Source organism: Cygnus atratus, chromosome 26 (assembly GCF_013377495.2).
Source record: "Cygnus atratus isolate AKBS03 ecotype Queensland, Australia chromosome 26, CAtr_DNAZoo_HiC_assembly, whole genome shotgun sequence".
Taxonomy (NCBI): Eukaryota; Metazoa; Chordata; class Aves; order Anseriformes; family Anatidae; genus Cygnus; species Cygnus atratus.
Window position 1 is genome coordinate 1439938 of NC_066387.1, and position 18380 is coordinate 1458317.

The window sequence follows — 18380 nt, forward strand, 5'->3', positions numbered from 1 at the left end:
CGGGACTCAGTCTGGGTGAAATAAGGGAGAAATGGGTTTTCTCCTCTCTGCTGGCTCCTGCTTGCACCCAGCTCTGGCAGGGGTGCTCTGGGTGCCTCTGGGTGCCAGTCCCTGGGCTCTGCCTTGTCCCAGCCCTCTCCTGCCGGCTCTCGCCCGAGACGCAGGGGACACCGGTAGCATCTCCCGGGCTGCATTTTGCATCCTTGAGGCTGGGACCGTGGGAGCCCCGGGGTGTTTGTCCCCACTGCCACTTTCCTGCAGACCCCTCCTGGGAGGGCAGAGGGGAGGAAATAAACTGGAGAGGCGAAAAACAAGATGGGAAAGGGAGAGGAGGACAGAGGAGGGAAATCTGTAGAGCAGGGGAGGGAAGAAGCCGGCGATGGAGATAACTATGGGAACGATAATGCCAAACAATGAGGAGAAAGAGGCAGACTGGCAGACGGAGCAGATAATGGAGGGGCTGGTGGCTGGCAGACAAACTGGGGGAGAGGTGGGAAAAAGGGGGAGCTGGGCAGCTCACAGAGAGAGGAGGAGCACGGCGTTGGGTGCTGGGTGGCCGCAGAGCTGGGACAGAGGGGTGGCAATGGTGGCAGCGAGGTCCCTGCCATGCTGGGAAGACCCAAAGTTGATGAGCATCCCCATATCCCCGCCGCTGAACCCATTAGCTCGTTAGCCGGGGCTGTGGCTAATGAGCCCGGTGCGGCGGGGCAGGCCAGGAGCACCCATAGGCGGCCAGCTGCGAGCTGCAGGGCCATAAATCTCGCGCGCGCGGCGCGGGTGCCGCCGAAAGCCTTCCAGCAGGATTTATCTCCCGATCCTGCTCTCTCCGCCTTCCCACAAATGCCACGTGGATTCCCCGCGGCAAGGGAAAACAAGCGAAGATGCTTTCTTTTGTCTCCGCCGCCTGCTTGGCCGCGTCTCTCCGGCTCTAATCCACCTTGGCCTCCTCCCCTCCATTCACAATTTTCTTCCCATCCCCGTGGTGGAAGAAAAGGGACAAACCTCTTCTTTCTATATTTTTTTTTCAAATTGGAAGCAATGGCAACTTACATAAAATCAGCGTTTGGGAGGTGGGAAGAGAGGAAAGGAGGCGCAGAGATGCCCGGAGCTTGGCTCTGGCCAGTCCCGGGGCACGGCTGGGTCTCCGTGGGTCTGCCCATGGTTGCACCTCCCCAAGCCCCCGCTCATCACCCACCTCTACTCACTATTCCTCATTATCCCTCAGAGCTCCTACGACCCATTTATGCTATTCTGTGAAAAAAAAAAAAGAAAAAGAAGTGATGGATGCACGCGGAAGGGCTCAGCACCAGAGGGAAAGAGGGGAAAAAGGGGGGAGGTTGGAGAGAGCTTAAAAATTACAGTGGGAATTACCAGGAGTCTAAGCTGTTGTTTGCAGTGCCCATTAGCATCTGCCTATTTATCTGTCACCAGATCCTCGTGGCATCCATCCATCCATCTGGGTCCTTGTCACTCTGTCTGCCTACCTAATTATCCATTAGCATGGCAAAGCCCCCATGACAGCGGTCTCGGCGAGCCAGACACGAGACCACCTCATCTGCCCCTCACCATCGCCCAGACACTTTTATAAGCATCGCACTAACAAAACCGGGCTGGAAACACCGCCGACCACGCTGCTCGGGGAGGGAGAGGCAGCGCAGGCGTTGCCCGTGGGGCGTTCATCGCGCGCGGGCGTGCGCTTGCACACCGACGGGCTGCATGTGCATGACCCGCCGCCTGCTTTTGCTGCTCGTGGATGCTCCGTCTTGCTCGTACGAGACAAAACCGGGGCTTCCACGCCGGTGTGATGGGTGCTGAGCTGGTGCGATGGCACCAGCAGCGGCACGCCACGCCGCGGGCAGCCCCGGTGCCGGCGGCTCTTTGTGCCCGTGCCGCCGCGTGGGGTTTCTTTGTTCGCGGCAGCAGCGGTGGGCAGGTTCCCCCTCCCCGCCTGCCCACGGGCCCCGCTCAGCCCGAGGAGCAAATCAGCGGCGTTTGCATATTCAGAGCAGGTGGGGGCCCATATGCCTAAGATGCACCAGACAAAATTAGCCACCATAATCATAATCAACTGTGCCGTTGTGCTGGGGGAAGGGAGAGGCTGGCAGACAAGCCTGATAATTATGAAGCTCAGCATGTGCGCAGCGGTTTTGCAACAATTATGCCTAGCTCAGCAAGCCGGCAATGATGCTTGTTACAACAACCCTCAATCTCCAGCCCGCCCTCCGGTTGTGCGCTCCCAGGAGGGCTGTGCCGCGCCGGAGGTGCCGTCCTGCTCCTCCCCGTGCTGCTCTTGGGAAGGGGACACGAGGACGGCGAGGGGCGGTGGCCAGACCCTGTCCTGCTGACCCTTCCCAGTGCCATGTGTGTGTCCAGCTCTTGGCAAGCTGGTTTGTGGCTTGGTGACGTCCCCCGGAAAGCTGTCCCTGGCTCTCCGTGTGCCCCATCCATCTTGGTGCGCCCAGCTACACCCCGATTTCCACCTGGGAAAACCCACAATGTAAGAGGCAGCTCAAGAAACCATCCTCCCCATCTGCTCCCTGCTCGCAGAGCACTGTGAGCCCCTCGCATAACGGAGCTCTGGAGCTCCAGCAGGTTTCTCTTTGCCTCCCAGGACTTTCCCTTTCCACCCTTCTCTGCTCGCCCTGCTCTTTGCAGCTGCAGTGCTCTGCGATGGGAGATGCTGGCGGGAGGTGACACTCCCGATCCATCGCCAGCCCTGGCGCTCGTGGGCCGGTGTCACGCAGCATTTTCCTGAGGGAGCCCTGGGGAAGGGGAACGGCACGAAGCCGCCACGCGTGGTGCTCTCAGATGGGAGATGCTGTGCGGCACAGCGAGGAGCAGCCCCTGCGCCGTGTCCTTTGGAGGCGGTGGTTCACAGCTCACCATTGAGCTGTGGTGGTGGCAGGATGCTCCACGACCCCTTCCAACCAGTGGCCAAGAGATGAGGAGGAAAATAAAATGTTTTCCTCTTTTAAATATGCTAGAATCTGCAGCTCAGTCTGGCTGGGCTTGGTGGTGATGCTGGGGATGCATCCTGCTCACATTTCCCTGGGTGCAGTGGGTTCCCATATGGGTGAGGCTGGCTTCCTCACTTAGGGCACAGCGGTCTCCTGAAATCACGTCGAAGCCAGCTGCAATTTGGGCTTTGCAACCTAAATTTGTGATTTAGGACCCAATTTGGGTCCTGCAATAGTGCTGACAGAGGTGGGAACGGCTTTGCAACCCCACGGCCGCTGCTCGGGATGCGGCACATCTTTCCCGGTAGCTCAGGGCAGGCTGTTCCACACAGATCCCGTCACCTTTCTCGGGTACAACAAAGCCGGATCAGCTCAAAAGGAGCTCGGCGAGCACAGAAATCACGGCCGTGCTTTCCTCAGCGTCCCTCCTCCTCCTCTCATCTCCTGCACAGGAGGGACAGCCCTGCCTGAAGCACAGCGGTACCGGCAGCTCTGGGGTGAGGCAGCACAAAAGGAGGGGTTTATCCCTGCTGAGAGGCTCCTGGGCATCCCAAGCACCTTTCTACCCATTACCTCCCGGGCGGATTGAGAGAAGGATGCGCCAAAACAGCACAGAAATGCCCATCAGCACTGGAGGCTTTGCACTGGGGGTTGGATTTGGGGCTGGTTTGCTCCAAACTCGCGGGTTTATCGGAAGATGAGGGTGGAGCTGGAAAAGGACCGGGTTGGTTCACAGATCCCATGGATGGCACGGAATTTATCCCAGGGCATTTTCCAAAATCCAGCAAAACACGTCCACACCATAATTATTTCAGGGGTGCTGCACCCTCTCTGGGCTGGTTTTTGTCTCGAGGAGGGGGGAAGGATGAGAGCCTCAGTGCTCCCCCGCCACGCAGCCTCTGCTCCCCACTGCGCTCCTGCTCTCATCCGCGGGGGAATAGCAGCAGCAGCATCCCACGGCCTTGCCCAATCTGAGTATTCATCATCCAGCCCACTAGTGAAAGGGAATAAATGCAAAGGTGAAGAAGATAGGAATCAAAGTGGGAAACAGCCCAAACTGCTGAATATATTTTTTTCCTCTTAATTTGTGTAACGACGAGGATCCAAGTTCAGCACCCCAAAATGCTGCTGGATGAGCGGGCTCCAAAGCAGCTGCTCTGTCCTTATGGCTCTGCACAGCCTGTGCTGGGCACAAATAAATCCAGGAAGAATAGGAAATACCCACCGGGAAGAAATTTTCTCAGCGTCCTGCGTTGCTCCACCAGGCTCTTCCAGACTTCCCTGAAGCCTCAGGAGTGTGCAGGGGTCTGCCATGAAAACACAAAGGTCCGGCTGCTTCCTCCTCGTCCTTTGGGACAAAGGGAACTTCGCTGATGTAAAGTGAGTTAAAGGCAGCGGCTGGGGGTTCCCGATGCCTGCTGTGGTCAGGGCACTCGGAGCACGGGGTTTGGGGTTTTTAATGGGACAATTCAAAGGGGACAGGTACACGTGGGTGTGTTTAAGGCACAGGCTCACTGGTGTGTTTTATCAAGGATGGAGGATTTAGGGCACCTGGCTGCTTTTGTGTGTTAAAAACGAGTTTTGCATTTCATACAGAACCCTTTTTTTCTTTCTTTTTTTTTTGCTTTGCCTTCATAATTGGTTTAAAAAAAAAAAAAAAAGAAACAGAAAACAGCGAATTTTGTAGCACTGGGGGCATGGCCCCATTTTGCACCCGTGCCCTGCATCAGCCCGGTTTTCAGCAGAGTTTGAAATCACTTTGCAGGAACTTGGGTTCGCACCCGGTCCGTTCTTACCCCAGGTCACACGCTGACATCATTTATCAGTTTTTTTTTTCCCCAAATCCCAGCAAACTGAGATCATGCCCTGCATCTTTACAGATCCTCCGTCTTTTGCCCCAGTCGTGAAGTTTCCCCAGTCGGTGCCTTCCTGAATAAGCAGCTTTCCATAAATCACCTGCTTTGGAGCCGGGAGCTGAGCGAGGCTTCATGGGAACTCGGGTGGGTTGGGGGCAGCCCCAAACCCCCCACCCAGGGCACCGGGGCTGCAGGCACGAGATGTGATGGGAGACGGGGCACTCTGCCCTTTTGCTTTTGTTTTAATTGGTGGGGGAATTAGGCAGTGAACAGAAATGCAGGAAAATAGATCAGCAACGTATTTTCCCCACCTTTCCCACCTCCCAGAGCTGGATCAGGAGCAGAGCGGTTTTGCAAGATTTGGGAAAAGCAAGAAAAACCCCTACACCTGTTTGCTTTTAAACTTTTTATTTTTATTTCTTTTTTATTTTTTTAAGAAAGAAAACTTGACACAAAATCAAGCCGGGCGCGTTCCTCGCACCCATCAGCGGTCCCAGGGGTGCAGGGCAGGCTCCGCACCTCCACACCCCACGGGGCAACCAGCCAAAGAGCAGCAACTCGCTGGCCTATAAATTCCCGAATAATTCCCCCGATCCTGAGCCCGGCTTTTTTTTTTTTTGGATGCAGGCAGCGGAGTGGGGGAGAATGTGACCGCCAGCTCCATAAATATTATATGGGGCGACAGCGCTGTGCGGGGCCGGTGGGCGCAGACAAAGCGTGCATTGAGCCGCCGGCCCAGCTGCTGCGGGCAGTGAGGATGGGGGTCAAGGTCAGAGGTGGCCCCCGCGTGTATTATTCCCCCCCAGCCTGTTTTCTCGTGTCCATAAAATAAAGTTAAGCGGGTGTCGCCGACCAGAGGATGCTGGCTGTCCCGGCGGCAGCGCGGTGCAAAGCCCATGGTGTGGCCGTGCCCGGCCGCATCGTGCAGGAGGGGAAACTGAGGCACCGTGCCAGAGCCCAGCCTTGCACCACCACCAGGAGGGGCTGGGGACCCTTTTTTTGACTCTGTCTAAATGCAATAATTGACGTGCTTGCTTTAAAGGGTGCCCACAGCTCTGTGCCAGAGCAGGATCTGCTCCGGGGCCATGATGGGGCTCCTGGGGTGGCTGCGGTCCCCCAGAACAACCCAGCACCCCTGCCCTGTGCCCAGCCCACCCCATGCTGGGGGCTTCTCCAATCTAGGGGGGTACCAGGGCTTTTGGCTGCTGTGGGGCTGCTCCAAGGGCAGCCGAAACCGAGCCGGGGAGTTGAATCCTGCTGCCGCGCAAACTTGGATTTTAGAATATTTTGCTCCCTCTTAGGCAATCCCTTAGCAACGCTTGTTTCCATGGCAAAGAGCGGAGAACCTCTGCACCGATGCTGAGCTCTGCCTTACACTCTCATTCTGCTCGTCTTGCTCCGGCACTGCCCCACGGTCCGGGTCTCCAGAATGGGGACGGAGCCGGGACCGACCGCGGTGCCAGTCCTGCACTGGGGACACGAGGCCCCAGGGAACAGGAGGTGTGGGTGTGCAGATCCTCATCCTGCAAACAGGGGGCTGTGCACCCCTCCCTGCCAGCCCGGCGTTGGGGAAGGGTCCTGGGGCATCTCCTTAACGAATGAAAGCAAACGAGGCCAGTAAGCAGCTGGACTAGATGATCTGTGAAGGTCCCTTCCAACTGAACTGTTCTCTAATTCGTATAACTCTAAGAAATGCACCCGGGGCAGCGAAGGCGGGCAGGGCACAGCGCTCGCCAGGATGATGCTGTGAGTTCCCTCCTTCCCCAGGAAGGTCCTGGGATTAAACCAAGCCCGGTGGGTAAGCGGACAGGGTTAGACCAGGGTGTGGATGCACCTCTGGATGCTCTCATCTTGGAAATCCATGCGAGTGCCTGCACCAGAGGCGAGGGGACTTTTCCTGAGTGTAAACCCAACAAGAGCACTTGGAGTCGGGATTCGGTCAAGGTTTCGATTTAATTTGTGCCTAAAAGCCAGTGACAGCTTGGTGGTGGCGGTGCTGTGAAGTCAAGCTGCAACAGGGCAAGGGATTCAGGGCAGTGGGCAAAGCTGCCTGACCCGCACGGCCGCGTGGCGATGTCTCCTGCCCGATCCCAAAGGTGACGACGCACTCCAAAACTGGGATTCCCGCAGAAAGCCCAGGATTAAAGGTTATTTTTTAGGTTAAAAAAGGTTATTTTTTAATTTTCAAAAATTTTCAAAGAAAGGTTATTTTTTAATTTTCAAAAATCTCAGCAACATTCTGCGCTACTCTCAGCATTTTGCAGGAACAGGTTCCATTCTGAAAGCCTCGCTCCTCAATGGAGAAAACTCCACTTTGGAGTGGTGGCAGGTTCCCAGGGCAGGACCCTGCAGGGGGGGACGTCTCAGCTCCAAGCACCAGGAATTACACAGGGCCCCCAGTTTCCACCCTAGAGCCCAACATCAGCATTTCCATGGGCAGAAGCCCCCCGGCAGATCTAGCACGGGGGTTTTGCTAATATTCGAGGCCCTTTTGAGCTCCCCTGAAGTTCTCCATCTGCCGATGACTAACTAACCCCAGGTCACCCGTGCCGATGCCGGGAGGTGCTTTCATGCCTGGGCACGAGCGCTCGGTGCCAGCACGCCCCATTCACCGCCATGTAAACACCTTTATTCTCCACCACAGCTTCACTGTGAATAAATTGCGCTTAAAAAGAAGCAGGAAGAGAAAGCAGCCGCCGTCTCCTTCTCTCTGCTCAAGGACAGGCAGAATTCAATGCGATGCTGGATGGCCGCGTGTGCTCCCGCGCTCCCTCTTCCAATTCACAATCAAAAATCTTCGCCGTCCTGCGAAATTTCCCTTTGCGTCTCGTAGCAAAAGAGCCTCGGGCAGCTCAAAAGCAGCCTCGTCCTTCACGTGGGTGTTCAGTGGGCACCCCCGGTTGTGTGTTTCCTAATTCAGTGCCAGCAGCATTGAACAGGGAGCCGTCCCTAAACCCTTTTGCCTTTCTTCTGCCAAAAGCCACCGTGCAAAACGTGTCCCCCCGCCTGTCCCCAGCAAAGGGAAGCACTGCTCTTGGGGCAGGGATCATGCCCCGGTGCAGGAGGTGGCCCGCACCGTGGCCCTGTCACCATCTCTCCGGGAGGAGGATGAAAAATCTTCCTCCCGGGCTTTTATTTTGCTGCAATGGTAACTAATTCTTGCAGTAGTTCGTGCCCTGAAGGAGCCTTAAAAACTCCCAAATCTGACAGCTAAAAATAGCTGCCGCTCTGCTCGTTTCCAAGCGTTCTGCAGCCCTGATTTATTTACACCAGTTGTTTGAACCCCTCGCGCGCTTTGAATCCAAAATCCTTTGGCTTTCCTTTGGAAGCTTTCGTGCCCATTTGGCTGAGGTGTTTTTTTTGGTTCCCCCCCCCCCCCCAAAGCCCCCGCCAAGTGGCCGTCCCCTGCACCGGGAGGGTGCTGGAGGTGCCGTGGGCACAGAGGCGGAGGGCAATAAGGGTGGCTGGGGATGCAGGGAGCAAGTTTTGCCCCCCAGACCCCCGCCCCTGCAGCTCCCCCAAAGCAGACCTGGCTTTTCTCATGTACGCACACAGCAACGGGCTCCACTCGCCTCCGCCGCGCTGCTGGGAAGGAGCAAAATTAATCCCTATGGAAATTTATTTAAATGAATTCCCTGCTCGGACACTCAAGCTGTTCCCAGCCCGGCTTTTCCCAGGGCAGAGCAGCCAGGGAGGAGGGACCAGGACGGGATCCCCAGCCCCCTGAGCACCCCAATTCCCACACTACAGCCGCCGTCCCCCAAAGCCACCGCGGCCACATCTCATGGGGTTGTTGTCCCTGCAGCGTTGAGCAGTGCCACAAAGCCTGGTTTGGGACAGCAAATTGCTCGCTCGTGTCTTATCTCCGGGTGGGATCCAGCAGCTCTCCACGAGGTCTCACCTTGAGCAGCTGGGGCGATCACAGCAGGTTGCGTTTTCATCCCCTCAGGGAGCGGAGAGGCCCCAAAGTTCCCCAAAATCTTTATTAGGGACAAGAGAAATTAGCTGAGCGCTTCAATAAGTAAATAGTGGTTTTCCTGCCCAAAACACACATGTATTTACCAAATAATTCACACTGTGTAGGGCAGTGGGATTGAGTCCCTCTTGTTTCCAGTGCCTTTAGGATCTGCTGAGAGCCCCATCCCAGCCCCATTTTCCAGCACAAAAGCTCAGCCGGAGCAGTCTCGTACGATAAAGGGCTCTCGGATAATACAAGCGAGCAGAGGGGGGAGGCACCCGGGGACCCCCTTGGTGACACGAAGGCAGAGCAAGCTCCGCTTCAAACCCCAAGCTCCCAAACAGCCCCGATCCCATAAGCGAGCAGGAGCAATGGGGCCGCCCCCGGTCCGGGGGATCCGCAGCATCTGCAGCCCCCAGACAAGGCTCCTTTGAGATCGGGCACAGACGCGGTATTGTCAGCAAAGAGAGCCGGAAAAAGGGCTGGAGGTGGGATTGTGGTGGGAAGCGACCGGTTTGCAGAACGCCTGGGTTTGTAGGGGCTGCTCCAGCAGCAAGCAGCCTCCCTGCACCCCGGCGGCTTCGCTGCGTCCCCGAGGGAGAGCCCAGCGGGGCTCTGGCAAAACCCAAGCGTAAAAGGACCGTGGAGGAGCTTTTCCCCCATGCAATGTTCCTGCTGGAGCAGGGGGCGAGCTCAGCAATGCAAACACCCACGTGCACCCATGTGCACCACGAAGGGCACCGGTGTGCGCGGTGCCGACGGGCACGGGGAATGGAGCACCAAGTCCCCACCCCGTGCAGACTGCAGAGGGTCAGTAAGGAAGGAGATGGACCCGAACCCCCAAATTTTGTTGGAGGTAGGGATCAGGGCTGGGTGAGGCAGAGGGAACAGGCACTTCGTGCGGATTTATGCCATGCAGCACTTGTCAGCGCAGGTTTAGCACCCCATAAAGCAACGCCGACGGCTGAACGTGAAGGGAGAACACAAAGACGCCTCGGCCGGGCAATTAACGAGCGAGTTTGGGCTCAGGCCCTACAAAGGGGGAGGCTGCAGGAGGGACGGGTGGGGAAGAAATGGGGGATGAAACTGGGACGCTAACGCTCCGCACGTCCACCCGCAGGAAGGGGGCTCTGCCAGCTGTACCCTATGGGCAGGGCGCCGGGACCCCCACCGGCGACTCGTGGGGACGAGGACAGGGGTGAAGACGTGCCACCGCGCTCCCCGGGGACAGCGTGAGGGTCAGCCTCTTTGCAAGCAACCCGTCGCGATGCACAGCTCTCGGTGAGGAATTTTGGAGGAGGGACCCCGCTTTCGGCACAGCTCGGGGGGGGGGGGCTTAAAATTTGCCGAAAAACACCAGGAACGGTTCAGGCAGAGAGTCAGGGGGGTGGTGGCACAGTCACCTCCTGGGCACCCATGTCCTTGCTGTAGTAGGACCTTGGCAGTGCCCATCCCGGGCTCACACCAGTTTCTCCCATTAACAGGTGACGTGAGTGGACACCGTGGGATGCGGATGGCCAAGAAAGGTTGGAGAAGAGCCGAGGCTGGGTCTGAAGTGTGGTCAGGATCTGTGCAGACGCCCTTCCTGTCCTGTCCCCAGGGTAAGGGCTTGCTCCGTCCCCGTGGCTGGAGCCAGGCGTGCCCAGGAGGGTCCCAGGCCATGGAGCCACTGAGCCCGAGGCATCGGGGGATGAGGTCTGCAGCTCAACGAGGTGAAAAGGAAAAAAACAAAACACAAAACCCAAGTGTATTAAAGGTGTTCCAAACCTACAGCAGTGTCACAGCCTGGTCTCCCTCACGTTGCTTATGTCTGAGCAGAGTTTTTCTTGCAGAACATCCCAAATCCCACCCCGGGGGGGGGGGGTCCTGGCCGTGGAGGGGAGGTGTCCCGGCCTTGTGGGGCTGGCGGGAGGCAGCAGCAGCCCGGCCGTCCCTGCACGAGCCCCGCTTTGTGCCCAGCCACCCCCGGCAGGAGCAGCCACCGCGCTGCAGGGCACGGCACGGCACCGGGCGCAGCGGGGACCGGGCGCAGCGGGGACCGGCACCTCTCGCCTCTCCTGTGCTCGCTCCTCCTCTCCTCTTCCACAACCCAAACCTGGGAGCGGGGTCTGGCTCTGCTTCACCAAAGCCTGGCCACAATAAAGTTGGCACCATCGGGTCCCTGCGGGGGGGACACAGCTCGTGCAAACGGGGAGTGCCAAGCGCTCAGACCACCAGCACCGCGCTGAGCAGTGGGAGCAGCCCCAGCTCGTGCCGCCGGTCCCAAGACCCGCTCCAGCTCCACAGCTCCCTTTTGCCTGCCTCTAAATCCCATTTCAAGCTCCTGCCTTACCCCCAGAGCCTGCAAACCCAACCCCTGCAGCTCCAGAACCAGGAGCACACGCTCAGCTCAGGTTCGTGTCTCCGATTTCTCGGTCCGTGTTGGGATGCCCAAACTCCAGACCCACTCCTGGGTCCTCCCGGGACCGTGGGGTCTCCGCGCCCCAGAAGGGAGCCCCCAACACCCTTTAAACTTTCTGTCGGCCATCCAAATTCAGCACGGGTCCAGGCGGACGCAGCGGAAGGACGCCCTCGCCGAAATCCTGCCCGCCTCCGCAGCCCCAGCACGCGCTCCCCTGCCCGCGCGCTGCCGCCAGCGCCAGCATCCCAGACGCCCAAATATTGAACTATACATTAAATTACCCCGGGAGGGGCCGGGGAGGGGGGGAGAGCCGGAGCACGTCCGAGGGAGCGTGGCAGTTTGTTATGCTAACCGAGGGGGGCTCCGCTCGGGGGACGTGTCGGAGAGGTCTGAAGAGCAAGGAGTTCACAGGCCCTCTCCCTTTGTCATGCTAAAAGTGCAACACAGAAAATATATACAGGCAGCTGCTCAATGGAGCGTGAAATACAAGTGATTTCTCCGGGAGCCCTGGGTAATGCAATGCAGCCCGGACAATGCCCGCCGCAGCCCCGCCGCCTTTGTGCGAAATGGAAAAACTTCGGCAGGGGGAACGGGACGGCCGCCGGCGGCCCCTCCAGCTGCCCCAGCACGGAAAGTCCCCAAGAGGGTCCCCAGCACCCACGGGGTCCCCAGCACCCATGGGGTCCCCGTCTGTGGGACCGATGGCAGCTTGGATGCCCCAATGCCATCAGGGTGGGCACAGTGGCTGCTGAACCCCAGCCCCATCTGCAAGGAAACGTCCCCCCAGGACCCACGGGGACATTGCTGGGCCCGGCACCCCCTCGCTGCTCACGGGGCTGGGGACACCGAAAATTTGGTGGCTTCCCAGCGGCACCGAGCACCGCCCGTCGAGGCCGCTCCTATTGCTGATGCTAATTCGGGCATCCCGGCAGGAGGAGGGAGCGGTGTAAAATCAGTCCTCAAAGGGGCTTTTGTGTTGGCAGGGCTGGGGTGCTCCGAGCATCCATCTTTCGCCTTTCCCTCCTTTTTTTTTGTGTCTGCCTGGAGCTGAAAGGCGACGCTGTGGGGGCTGCAAGGCTCTCAGGGCCCCCGAATTCGTTCCAGGGAGGTGCTGACACCGGGGTTTGTGCAGCCCCCGCGGCCGCTACGAGGGCCAGGGGACCTTGGAGGGGTCAGGACCCTGGTGGTGCCCAGCCAGCAAAGGTGCTGAGGGGCTCTGCTCATGGCGGGGGGCACCCAGCAGCCAGGATCGGGGTGCTGGGGGCTTTTTGGCACCGTATCCCACGAGTTCTGCCCGTCGGTGTAGGGGATGCTCGGCTCCAGGCAATGGGGGCACACCAGGGGCTGCGTGCTCAGGCTGTCCTGGGGGTGTTTTTGGGGGGGATGCCGCTGCCCCCTCCCCAGTACCCCAACCCACGAGGGATGCTCGGGGCACGGGCGGAAGCGACATCTAGCGGGAAGCGCATCCCGTCGCCCGGGAGCTCCAATATCCATGGCAACCCCTCGGGGCCCTCAGCACCCTGCCTGGACCAGGGGCACCCACCAGCACCCTGGGACCCCCCCCGTGGGGGGAAGCAGGTGCTGCTGCCAAGGCAGGGCTGCCCCAGCATGAAACGCTCCCGTGGGCGGATGAAACACACGCGGACCCCGCCGTGGCACGGGTGCTGGAAGCATTTTGGGCCCCGAATCTCTCCTGTGGTCCCAGGAGCTCTGCACGGGGCAGTTTGCAGCACAGAAATCCTTTCTCTGGATGAGCTGCACCCACCCCAAGGTGCCATTGCCCACCTCTGTCCCCCCATGGCACGCAGCGGGCAGCGATGGGACGTAAATGAGCTCGAGGCACCGATTTCTCTTGCACGGAAGATTTGGGCAGGATGCAGGTGAGATGCTCACGGTGTGCTCCGGGGAGGGCAAGGGCCCAGCTCCAGGGCAGAGGAGGCCGAGGGGGCCACGGGGCTGGAGCTGCACCCCAAAATCTGCGCACCCAAATCTCAGCACCCAGGGGCCAAGTGCTGGGACGGGCACCGTAGGGCCTCGGGTGCTCAGGTGCAAACACACACCTGTGCGGATGTAGAGGCGTGCAGGGGAGCGCGGATACACCCGGGAACCCCCCCAGATGCTGCCCGCAGCCCGCAGCCCCCCCCCACAGACGCGGCTGGGGCCCCGCCCGGGGCAGCGGGACTCGAACCCGCGGCCCCTCGGGGCCCGCAGCTCCCAGGAGGCAGCGCCCGCGGAACCAGGCGCCGCCGCAGCGCCCGCCCCCGCCCGGTTCTGCCTCCTCATTGGTTAACGAGCTGCCAATCATCAGCAGAGCAGCAGCGGATTGGCCAGCGGGGAGAGGCGGCGGGGGGGGGGGGCTTCCTGCGGCCTCCTTTGCGCTGACCCCGGCATGGTGAGAGCGGCGGAGGGGGGGGGGGGGGAACGGGGACGGGGCTGTCCCGGGGGGGTGCATACCTGGGCTGTCCCGGGGGGGTCAGTGCTCGGGGGTGCATGCACAGAGGGGCATCCTTGAACTGTCCCGGGGGGGGGGGGGGGTTGCATACCCAGGGGTGCATGCCCAGGCTGTCCCGGGGGGGTTAAAACCCAGGGCTACGTGACCAGGCTGTCCCGGGGGGGGGGGGGTTAATGCCCAGGGGTGCATGCCCAGGCTGTCCCGGGGGGGTTAAAACCCAGGGCTACGTGACCAGGCTGTCCCGGGGGGGGGTTAATGCCCAGGGGTGCATGCCCAGGCTGTCCCAAGGCAGGGAGCTGGGGGGGGGGGGGGGGGGGGCAGCCAGCCCCAGTGCTGCAGGCTGGGGGGGGCTCCCCCAGCCCAGGGATGCTCTGGGGGGGGGGGGGCAGGGTGCCAGGGTCAGCCCCTAAATGCCCCCGGCGCAGGCGGTGATGGGGGTGCAGGTGGTGGTGAGCCTGCTGGCAGCCAGCGTCATGCAGAAGCTGGCCCCGCACTGCTCCTTCGCCCGCTGGCTGCTCTGCAACGGCAGGTACGGCGCCCGACCACCCCCCCGACCCCCCCCCCCCCCCGACCCCCAGCCCTGTGGGGTTTTGGGGACACCCGGCCCATCTTACGCCCGCTCCCCTCCAGCCTGCACCGCTACAAGCACCCGTCGGAAGAGGAGCTCCGGGCCCTGGCGGGCAAGCAGCGTCCCAAAGCCAAGCGGGACAGGTCAGCTCAGCTCGTGGTGGTGGCACTTAATGGGATAAACGTGCTGGTTTGGTGATAACGGGAGAGATCCCGATCTGGTGGGAGCTGCAAAAGTGACAGCAGCCTCGGACGCAGGTGGGCTGGGGGCTGGCGATGAGGACAAGAAGCCCCCAGCTGGGGACGTGCAGCCCCCTGAGGGTCTTTGGGCACCGTGGGACCCAAGGGATGAGCCAGCTCTTTGCCCGCCCGTCCTGAGCCCACGTTTCCCCTGCAGGAGGGTGAACGGCGTGCTGGACGACAAGCCCCTCTCCGTGCCCCGTGACATCGACCTCCGCCTGGACACCAGCCCCATCACCGCCGTGGATGCTCTCGGTAACCCCCCTGGGGGTGGCAGCACCAGGAGCACCCACAGAGCACCCACCCCATGCATCCACCCCACTACTCGCGATCCAGGACCCCTGGCCATGCCTGGGTGCCCGCGGGACCCCCACGGCACGGTGACGTGTCCCCCTGTCCCCCCAGTGCTGCGGTATTTCCTGGAGTACCAGTGGTTTGTGGACTTCGCCGTCTACTCCACCGCCGTGTACGTCTTCACCGAGGGCTACTTCTGCCTGGCGGACCCCCAGAAGGAGACGAACATCGGGGTGCTGTGGTGCCTGCTGACAGTCGTCTTCTCCATGTATCCTCCTGCCGGGGCTGCCCAGTGGTGGGGCGAGCTCCCTACCACCCCGGGGTCCGTGCTGCCGCTGGGCAGGAGGAGAAGGCCCCGGCTCCTTGGTCTTGTTCTCCTCTCGAAGCCGGTTGAAGCGGAAGGATTTGTGGGCTTGGAAATTTAGGTCCAAATTCATGGACTTGTAAACTGTTAGGCTCATCAGGCTGTGCCTAATGAGAGCCTTCCCTGCTGAGGTGGTGGTGGCCTAATGGCTTAGATGCTAATGAGCAGGGGGGGTCCTGCTGGCTCTGGGGGGGGTCCCGTAGCCCCTACTTTCCTTGACAGTCCCCCCACGCCTGCAGTAAGGTTTTCTTCATGGTGATGCGCCATTATTTCCGCTCGGAGGAGGGGGGCGAGCGCTCTGTCTGCCTCACCTTCGCCTTCTTCTTCCTCCTGCTCGCCATGGTGGCCCTGGTGATCCGCGAGGACTACCTGGAGTTCGGCCTCGAGCCCGGTGGGTGCAGGGGGCCGGGGCGAGGCGGGCGGGCGGCCCCAAGCACCCTGCTCACAGCTGCTCGCTCCCCGCAGGGCTGGCCGGCGTCAGCAGCAACCTGGAGAGTGTCCTGAAGCAGCGGGGCTGGGAGTGGACGTGAGTTGGCATCAGGATGGGAAATGGGGTTTTACTGGAGGGGTTTGGGAAATGGTGCTTTCCCCCTCTGCGACCCATGGGAGAGGAAGGGACAGAGGGTCCCCCAGGGCTCAGTGGGGATGCGGCCAACTTGTGTCCACCCTCTCCACCTTGTTCTTTCTGCAGGCTGCCCCTCGGCAAGCTGGCCTTCAAGCTGGGGCTGGTGGCCCTGTGCTCCTTCCTGGGCGCCTGCCTGACCTTCCCGGGGCTGCGCCTGGCCCAGACGCACCTCGACGCTCTGCGGATGGCGGCCGACAAGCCCCTGACCCAGTTGGGTGAAACCCGCGGCTGGGAGGGGACAGGGTGGGGAGGGAGGTTTGGGGGGGGGGGGGGCGGGCCTGGACACCCCAGCTCTGTGGTGAGGGGGTCTGAGGGTGAGGGGAGGGCCGGGTAAGGACGTCTCTGACAGGGTCTCTGCCGGCTCCATCGCAGGGTCCTGCTCCACGTGAGTTTCCTGGCGCCTGTCATCGTGGTGGTGATGTGGATCAAGCCCATCTCGAGGGATTTCCTGCTCCATGCGCCCATGGGCAAGCAGACGGTGCAGATGTAAGCGGGATGTGGGGTCACTCTGTGCCCCAGCAACCTTCCTCCCAGGGGAAACTGAGGCACAGGCGCACCAGTCCCCCTCCTCCCTGGCGTGTGTGGGAGTTCTGGACCCCAGGACCCTTTTCTGGCAGCCCTCTCCTCTTGTTCCAGCATGTCGGACTCTGCCTACAACACCGCGCGCCTCTGGACCATCGTCGGCCTCTGCCTGCTGCGCCTGGCCGTCACCCGCCACCACCTGCAGGCCTACCTGTGCCTGGCTGAGCGCTGGGTGGAGCAGATGAGGAAGGAAGCGGGGCGCATTGCCATCGTGGAGATCCAGCGCAAGGTCCAGGCGCGGGGAGCCGGGGCGCAGGCACAGCCGGCGGCCCCCCGCTGATCCCCGCCGCCCCTCTGTGCGCAGATCACGAGGATTTACTGCTACGTGTCGGTGGTCAGCCTGCAGTACCTGGGGCCCGTCATCCTCAGCCTGCACTGCGCGCTGCTCCTCAAAACGCTGGGTGAGTCCTTAGCGAGCCACCAGCACCTGAGGCAGCCCCAGGTGCTCGAGGTTGGCATGGAGCTGGCGCCGATGCATGCAAGGAGCGCGCGGGGACTCGGCCACCAGCACATCTGTGGCGTGGGGATGGGGCTGTACCGCAGGGGACGATCCTCAGGCTCCTGTCCCCTCTGTCACACAGGGCACCACTCGTGGGGGCTGTACCCGGAGCCCTCTCTTGTCCCTCTGGCAGCGACCGCGGCACCACCGCGTCCCGGCAGCGAGGACGGGGAGGACGTGCGTGCTGCGGTGGAGCAGATCACGGGCGTCTTGGGCGGCATCTTCACCCCTCTCTTCTTCCGCGGACTCCTCGCCTTCCTCACCTGGTGGGTGGCCATCTGCCAGGTCGTCACCAGCCTCTTCGGCCTCTACTTCCACCAGTACCTGGCAGCATCCTGACTGGGGGAGCTGGGACCTGCCTGGGGGCACAGTCAGCGCCCGGCTGCTGGCCCGCGCGCGTCCCGTGCCTGCGGGGCGTTTGCCTTTGCCACCTTGCTGCTGCCTCAGCTGGCCTCCCCGCTTACACGTGCCCGCGGTGTGCGTGGACACGAGGACGTGCACCTGGGGACACTTCTGCAGCCAGCTCTTGGCACGACGGGTTTTGTGCATCTGGGTGCGGCGGTGCCGGCACAGGCATCGCCTTCTCCCCTTCCTGCTGCCCTTCACCACCGTGCCTGTCTCCATCCCTCCGACCCTCCATCCCTCCGGCCCCGCGCGGGATGCTGCCTGCATGGGGACGGAGTCCCCACAGTGGGGTTTGCTGCTGACAGCTCCGAGCCGTCGCTGCTGGGAAGAGGCTGCTCTGCTGCTAACAGGATTGTCCTTGCATGGCAGAGGCCTCGCGGCCAGCTTGGGGCAACGTCCTCCCTTCCCAGCGCGGACTTTGGGGTTTTGCTCTACGTAGTTTGCCTCTCCTGGCTGAGGGCGAGTGTATTTTTGTAGGGTCTCTGCTCTGGCCAGCTACGTCAGAGCTGTTGGGCTCATCCCTCTGCTTTGTGTGAAATCCTCAGACCCGGCAGCCTCAGCTGGTGGCTGCTGTAGAAATAAATAAGTAAGCCAGTCTGGTTGGTACTCCGAAAGCTGCTGCTTTGTTTGCACTTTGCTGCCCTGAAGCCCCTCCTGGGGGTGTTATCGCAGCGAGGGGACGAGGCCGAACACTTGAACAAACACTCGAGACCTTGCGTTTACCCCATCGTGGCCGGACTCTCTGTTCCCAGCCAGTCCTCCCCATCTGCGTTGGGATCACAACCAGGCTGATAAGGCACCGGTCCCAGCAGCATTTGAGGGGACGCAGCCCCTCGTGCAACTCCTGGAGGCTCCTGGGGCAGCGAGGCAGCCCCAGCTCTTCCCCGCCGCACGGTGGGTGCTGGTCCAGCTGCATGAAAAAGGATTAGCGGGCCTGGGCTGCTCAGAGAAAAGGAAAGGGGCTCTGATCCTATTTGATAGCCTTGTAATGGTCTTAATTCCCTCTTGCTAAGGGCCAAGATGAGAAGGCCGCCCTTTGCCTGGTGTTAACAGGGCTAATTCAGACAGCCCCCCTCCAGGTGCTTCCCCAGGACCCAAACTGCAGCCAGCCCTTTTGCAAAAAAAGGGGGAAACTCCCCTTTTGCAAACAGCTGGGGAAACGAGTCCAGAGCAGCACCCT

At 60.9% G+C, this 18380-nt stretch overlaps 1 protein-coding gene across 1 annotated transcript; it reads left to right on the plus strand.

Moving 5' to 3' along the window:
• Positions 1-13509: 13509 nt before the first annotated feature.
• On the plus strand, positions 13510-17814 carry TMEM161A (transmembrane protein 161A). The gene is made up of 12 exons (XM_035569800.1): positions 13510-13564; positions 14050-14153; positions 14255-14335; positions 14589-14686; positions 14837-14993; positions 15329-15480; positions 15555-15615; positions 15781-15924; positions 16087-16200; positions 16351-16525; positions 16601-16697; positions 16878-17814. The coding sequence occupies exons 1-12, from the start codon at positions 13562-13564 to the stop codon at positions 17132-17134; spliced, it is 1443 nt and encodes a 480-aa protein (XP_035425693.1). The 5' UTR covers positions 13510-13561; the 3' UTR covers positions 17135-17814.
• Positions 17815-18380: the final 566 nt, after the last annotated feature.